The sequence below is a fragment of the Etheostoma cragini genome, chromosome 16 (genome assembly GCF_013103735.1).
Source record: "Etheostoma cragini isolate CJK2018 chromosome 16, CSU_Ecrag_1.0, whole genome shotgun sequence".
Lineage (NCBI taxonomy): Eukaryota > Metazoa > Chordata > Actinopteri > Perciformes > Percidae > Etheostoma > Etheostoma cragini.
In genome coordinates, this window is record NC_048422.1 from 5,504,990 (window position 1) to 5,512,620 (window position 7,631).

Consider the following 7,631-nt stretch of genomic DNA (forward strand, 5'->3'; position numbering starts at 1 on the left):
GGGGGGGGGACTCCCTGGTCTAATTTGTGTCAGTTTAGGGGTCCTTCATGTGAAAATCTTGGGGAACCACCTGGCTGATCTACCGTGGCGGGCCCAACTGGCTAGGCCGTTCCATCCAAAGGCTATGGCCTGCTGAGTTGTCCTACTGGTTCCACTTAGTCTAGCTTTGACAGACCCTCCTCCACAACGCTACGAGGGAGGGTCCGGCTAGTCCACACAACATTCCTGGACAGGAGAAAAACGTCAATACCGACTAGGTTCTACTAGACTTCCCAGTAAACGCTAGCATCCCCCCTGGTATGAGACATGTTTTTACACAGGTCTTCCCAGAAAGAACATGATTTCAACATGAATTTGTGTGTCTACGGAGACATCAGGGGGGCGCCCTCTCAATAACGACACAGCGAAGGCTCAACAGAGGGTTCCAGCCTCTTTACCTGCACCCGCACACTCAACACCCTGCCATCAACCAGGCCCATTCAAATAGCGGCCCAGCAGCTACCTGGACTGGCCTAGTCCGTCTCAAGGGTCCCAACCAGAAAAGTCAAGAAAAATGACTTTTTTTGCTTTTGAAAAATGTTTTTTTATGCACTTTTTGATATGCCTGTGTCAGATAGAACCAAATTTAGAAGAGAAAAAATTAATGCACCCAGTAGGGCTGGGGATTATTGAACATTTAAGAAAATATTTTTTTAAACTGATCCTAGCTGCTTAGATTCCAAGGTAATGTCTTCAAATCATTTTTGAAACAATTCCAAGTGGGAATGGTTCTCAATGCGTTACACATACGCACCTTAGTGTAAGCAGCCTCTGTCTCTGCGATGGTGCGGTCGAACGTGGCGCGGGCGGCGAGTCTTTGCGCCAGGCTCTCGTTGACTCGACTCAGCTTCTCTGAAAGGACGCGGATGTCGTGCTGCAGCCGTTCCTTCTCCTCTTCCTCCTGCTTGATCTGACTGTTCAACTCCTCTCGCTTGGAGCACAGGTCCTCAATACCTGACAGAGACAAAAAGCTTGAAAAATGTCAGGATTTACGCACATATCTAAATCACATGAAGATAAAACATTATTGCATCAGCAGTGAAACAATGAATCAGAGTTATGGATTAGTCTAGAACAGAAAAGCACATCCAAAACAAGTTGGATAATTGGTCAATTGCTTTTATAGCTACTGCTCTCTGCTTCTAAAAATGTAAGTAGTCAACGCTTTTCTCTGTTTCATATCAAGGTAACTGAATATCTTTGAGGATTTGGACTGTTACCTTGGGTTCTGGGTATTTAATAGGTTAAAGGATTAATCCAAACATGGATACATTCATTGATTATGACAATACATTTTAGTTGCAGCTCATTATTTATTAGTATCACAATCTTAGTTCATTCAATTTGTATTCACTTTTAATAACCTAAAGCCCAAATTTGATTTGAAACCCTTACAAACAAGTTAAACACTTCACTCACAAATATAACGTTATATCACTTATGAAGTAAAACTCATATAGAAAACTCTACAAACAACAGAAGGTTTGTGTACTGTGTTTGGGCTTTGTCTGCATAACTGATTTGGACCAAAATAAATGCAGGGTATCTCAATTAATTCTTGAAAAGGGTAAATTATTTGACATCTAGTTTTATTTCTAGAATTTCTTTTTATTAATTTCTGTGGGTCATCATGATTGGGTACCAGGAAGTACATCAAATAAAGGCAAAACAAGGGTAAAAAAAGGAAAAACATAGAATTTCATCAAATCAGAGTTTTAAACATTTCGGGACAGTTTTGTGGGTCTGGCAACCTGCCAAATGGACGCAGACTACTAATATAGTAACCAGTAGCTGGAAGCTGATATGTTTTAATGTTACTTGGTTCATGTTTCTTTCTCAGAAACTAAAAAACACGTTGGCTGAACATGTGTTATTGTTGTTTTGACCAACATATTTTCTTTACCTACTCCAAGTTTTTTTTATTGTATTATTATAGCCGTTAGCCCTCAGTTGAACTAACGTGGTCTCTATGCATAGGGCTGAAGGCTGCTTTCCAGGTAATAGACGGAGCATAATCTTTAAGGTAAGGTGTTAATCACATTGCACCAGAGTGTATCCTGTTCCGGTAAAATAAACTAGAACAGTTCTAGGAGAGCAGATAAGCCCAACATCCCAGGTGTCTGTACGTTAACGTGATACTACAGAGTAAGTATGTTGGGAGCCAACATTATCTTTAAACGAAACATTAAGGCGGGTTCACTTTTGGAGTTTAACGTTAGCTAGCTAGACATTGAAGTGTCTTTGTGGCAACATATTCAAAAGGACAACGTTAGCGAATTCTGAACACCCCTTCGCCAAAACAGCACCGTGCAGTTAACTTGAACCACCATCATCACACATTTACAAGATAAATGAGTTAAAGTCACCTACATTTGACAAGTTCATTGTTGTAAGTCTGCAGAGCAGCAGCTTGTTGGGTCATGTTGGATTTGAGCTAACGTCTGCCTAGCTAAATTAACTAGCAAACTTTATAAGATTTAACCGCAGCTAGGCACCGCTTAAGATAGCTAGCTAGCTAGTTACTTGTTGTCTAGTTAGCTAAAATCTTACGGCCGGCTAACTTGGCATCTGTCTCTTTTTGTATCATCCAAAAAAATAAAAGCGCCTCCCCACAGAAAAGTGGTAACCTAGTAGTAGAAAAGTTCGAGAGCAGCCGGGGGCGGTGACAAAAAGCATCATGTCGTAAACCAATCAGGTGTTGAATCAGCTGAGAAGCCGGCGTTTCCCAGCATGCTCTGGGTCCGCCTGGGTCCATAGACATATACATTATTTATTATAAATAAATAAATAAAACTACGTCAGCAGCATGTGATTTCCACATTGGCGATCAATAAACAGATAAAAAAATTAAAATTAATAAAAATGAGGCTGTTACCTAATCTACAACAGCTGTGGAAGGAAATGATCAATAACCAAGTAATAATTTGATTGTGAACTCATTGTAAATTGTCCCCATTAACAAATGTATATATATTTGAACATTTCAAAATGCATGCATGCAACGGGCGCCGATCGCCAGTGATGGATTCTGCGCAGAGCTGGCTCATCTCGAACGAGCCTACCGACTGTTGTCAACGAAATAATCGTACATGGCGGGTTTCCCGGACAACGGATCCACTTCTTCTTCGTTGGGGGGTTTACGGCAGCCGGCATCCAAAAAGTTTCATTGCTGCCATCTATGGAACTAGCATCATAATGCACCATGTCCAGTGACTTTAAAACAATTTGAAAAAACAATGATTTCCCCTCCCGCTTGACCCTATGTCTAAAATACTTATCACAGACACTTCTTCCAAACCAATTTCTTGCATTTCTCTGAGTAGATCTTGTCTTTGGCGGTCATAATTTCTACAAGAAATCAACACATGTTGCACGGTCTCAGGTCCCAGGCATGAACTCAAGCCACAAACAGAGCGGCATTTCTCCTGTTTCTACCAAACAACCATTCCCATTTGTTTTCTCTCCCTCCCCACTCTATGATACTTTTCCTCATGTCTGTTAACATGACTTCTCCTTCTACCCCGTATCTTCACGTCACACACACCGCCTGTATGTCTACCGTCTCTGCCTGCTGGTATTGCTTGCATAACCCGGTTGGGTGATTCCCCAAGATGTGAGCCACAGTGTGCTGTTCAGAGTGGTGTGTCCCATTCTCATTCTGCTCAGTTGAACCTGTTTCCTCCTATTCTCTCCCTTGCTTGGGATAGTTAATAATCCCACACCGGGGAAATTCCTGTGTTACAGCAGCTCAAAAGAATCAGAATACCAGAATAACACCAATGCACATTAAGTAGACATTGGAGAAAAATAAAAAACAGAGCTATACAGATGAGTAAGGTGCCGATGAATAGAAATGACACATTGCACAGTTGGGGGTACTAAGTAGACTATGTCCACTCTGCTTTGTAATTAATAAATGTTCCTCCCGTTTGTCTCTTACTCCCAATAACCTGCTGTTGCCATTCCTGGTTGTTTTTTCCCTAACAGTACTTTATTTCTTTAAATCTAGATAGTTTTGAGTTTATATCTTTATCTCTCATTTGAACTTCCTTTGCCAATATCCGCCTTTTTATTGGCAGGAGTACCAATAGGCCTGTGTCATATGCTGGGCCCCATAAGAAAGTAACCTCCCAGCCCCTCCTTGTTATACTCATTTAATGCTGACAGGATTTCATAAACTAGATCAGACTGACTTGCAGCAGACCCAGTACTGTGGATTGCCAGCAATGAGTCACTACATATATCAGTAGGCTATTTTACAAGGTTGAATGTGTTCAAGCCATTGAACTTCCATTAAAGCGTAGCTGTACTGTTTACATGGTCAGTTTGTTGGACATTCCTCTGCAGAGCTCGGCATTCAGCCCCTGGACCACTGCTCCTGTGACATCAGCTTTGACCTGTCTGTGAAAATGAAAAGATGCTCCCTAACTGCAGGATGTAATCTTCCTTCTACTTTTATTCTACCTTTATAGCCCTTCACCCGGCCCACTACTTTCTTCCTCAGTCTAAGGCTCACGTAGCTTCAGCTTCAACTTCTGGGGTGTTGCAATAGCGCAATTTGGAAATACTAAAAGACATGTATTCAAAATGTTACTTAAGTAAAAGAACAAGGAGAGCATTACAAGTATTGTCGAAGTGTCCTTGGGCAAGACACTAAACCCCGAGTTGCCCCCGGTGCTGCGCATCAGAGTGTGAATGTGTGTGAGTGTTTATCTGATGAGCAGGTGGCCCCTTGTATGGCAGCCCCGGCCACAGTGTATGAATGTGTGTCAATGGTGAATGTATCCTGTAGATGTAAAAGCGCTTTGAGCAGTTGTTAAGACTGGAAAAGCGCTATATAAATACAGCACATTTACATTTAAATGAATAACAATATTATTATTGATACGTTACTGTGTGCACAACTGGACAAGGCAATATATCCATATTGTTACGATATTGTGACATGAGACAGTTATCGTCTTAGACTTTGGATATTGCTGTATGACATAAGTGTTGTTTCTCAACCAGACTGTACCTGTTGTATTATTTGACTTTAACCACTTATTATTATATCCACGTTATTGATATATATGTTTATCTAAAATCTCAATGTGAAAATATTTTGTGAAAGCACCAATAGTCAATATTGTTGCAATATCCATATTGAGGTATTTGATGAAATCTAATTTTCTCCATTTCTCGCCGTGCCCTATGTTGAGCTGGTAAAGGTGGGACTAATTAGAATTAGCCTACTTCATATAGGCAATGCTTATAGCTCACTAAGTCCAATCATATCTTAACTAGAACACCTTCAGTTTATTAGGGCCACCAACTTCAGTAATGCAGTGATACAACCGCCCTGCAGTATATTCTCCACCTTCAAAAGGTTCTTCTTGTCAGAGAGAGGTGTGGATTCAACTTTATGAGCATTTTGGAGGATGTGGTTTGTGGTGCTGTTGAGTTGTATTTCGTTAGAGGAAAAGTGTTCACCACTACAACTCCTTAATTATGTAAATACTGTAGCATAAAAATTCCTTTAACGATGTAAATACTGCACATATCCACACGTCTTATATTTCTTTATTTATATTTCTACTCTGGAATTTATCTACTTTGTGCAACTGTAACACAGAGTTTCCCTTCGGGGATCAATAAGGTATTTCTGATTTCAGATTATTTAGCCTGCACTTCACTCAGCACACAAATTGATTGATGGATTGAAATGGGGTGGACTAAATCATTTAACCCTTGTATTATTTTTGGGTCATATTGACCCATTTCAAATTTTTAAAAGAAGATAAAATGGTACAAATATAATTTTTGTATTCCTGAAAATCAATGGCCTTACCTTATTTTCTGTTATAAACATGTATTCCTGAACCAATAACTCTGGATATGACCACTTATGTTTTTCCAAGATAAGAATGATCACATAGTGGATTTTTAACATTATTATATACTTATGACCAAAAATGAATCCCACTTCCATTTTTAATTGTGTTCTAGTAGAGACTGATTGCATTTGCTAAACATACAGTATATGTTATCTCAATTGTTTGAAATTGAGATAAAGACCATATTTGTTAATAGATTATGAAGTAAAACTTTTTTTAAGAATTGTTTTTAAAACCCCAAATAAGTCACGGGTCAATTTGACCCGAGGGATACGAGAGGGTCCCAAAAGTATAGACAACATAAGAGTCAAACACCTGCCAGCAGAAAACTGGAAGTTACCTAGTTATACCAAATAAACTGATAAACTGAGTTTACATCACAATATATTTGTTGATTCTAATTTGTATAATAATCTGAATCTGCAAGGTAACTATAACTACAGTTATCAAATGGAGTAAAGAGTATTATATTTGCCTCTGAATTGTGGTGGAGTTGAATTATAAAGTACCAGAAAATAGTCCTGGAAAAACTCAAATAAAGTATGTACCTCAAACTTGTGTTGTAACTTGAGTAAATGTACTTCCCACCCCACTTTGTATAGCACATGTGTTTACAAGTGAACTTTACTCGTCTTTACTAACACATGTACACCCTACCATCATTTACCTGTTCACATGTTAAGAGTTTAGGTTTCTTTTTCACTTTTAATGAAATTTTGTCTTTCTTAGATTTCATATTTTTCATTCTTACTATAAACAACCCACAGTTCATCATATATTTTTTAACAGTTGTGAGTGTAATAGCTTGATCTCTTATAATAAATAAACAAATACATGTATTGCAATGAAATAGAAGTGAAAGAAACAGGTGTCCTTAGCAGACCTTTGACTTGCCATATAATAAAAGCAAAGGTGTTACACATTACATTAGCCTGGCTCTGTTCTATTCATGTGTTATTTATGTTTGCATTTCTATTGGATGCATGATATTGTGGTTGGTTTCTTTAAATCTTTTATGCGCCACATATCTGGAGCAAACTGCAGGTCTGCTGCCACTCTCAGTTCTTTTAAAACAAAGCGGAAGACCTTTCTTTTTGATGCTGCCTTTCTTTAAATGACTGTTTCTATACTGCACTGTAACTTTTGTAACTTTTGTAACTTTGTTTTTAATTTTGTAATTGTTTTTAATGCTCTTTAATGTTTTATGTACTTTGTAATGCCATGTTGCTGAAATGTGCAGCTATACAATAAAACTGCCTTATCTTTTAAAATTCTTCTTTAGAAATCTATTTACAAACATTCAGTCATCACAGCTCATAACATAGGATTATAGCGAAATAATTGCCACAGATATAATAGACTTAGACTTCTCTTCATTGATCCTTTTGGGATGACCCCCGCAAGGAAATTGAAATTCCAGCAGCAGTTTTAGCAAGAAAAAATAGATTAAAAAAACAGTGTAAAGACAACAAAATAACAATAATAATAATAACAACAATAAGAACGTTCGTTAAATAAACAAAGAAAAGACCATAAATTATAATTAAAGTGTCAGTGTTGAGTCCAGTGTTAAAGTGATAAAGTAAAGTGATCAGGTGTGAATTAAAGTCCAGGTGTGCATGTATGTACAGTGGTGTAAAAAAGTGTTTGCCCCCTTCCTCATTTCCTGTTTCTTTGCATGTTTGTCACACTTAAGTGTTTCGGAACATCAAACCA

The 7,631-nt window shown here is 38.4% G+C and overlaps 1 protein-coding gene across 1 annotated transcript in view; it reads right to left on the reverse strand.

The window, feature by feature from the left end:
- Window positions 1–2,657, reverse strand: part of ssna1 (Sjogren syndrome nuclear autoantigen 1) — a 3,527-nt gene extending 870 nt beyond the window's left edge. Inside the window, exons 1-2 of the mRNA XM_034896914.1 lie at window positions 2,410–2,657; window positions 794–993 (exon numbers count right to left, since the gene is read on the reverse strand). Coding sequence (XP_034752805.1) covers window positions 794–993; window positions 2,410–2,461 — 252 coding nt within the window. The 5' untranslated portion in view covers window positions 2,462–2,657. The remainder of the gene's footprint in view (window positions 1–793; window positions 994–2,409) is intronic.
- Between the last annotated feature and the right edge of the window lie 4,974 nt (window positions 2,658–7,631).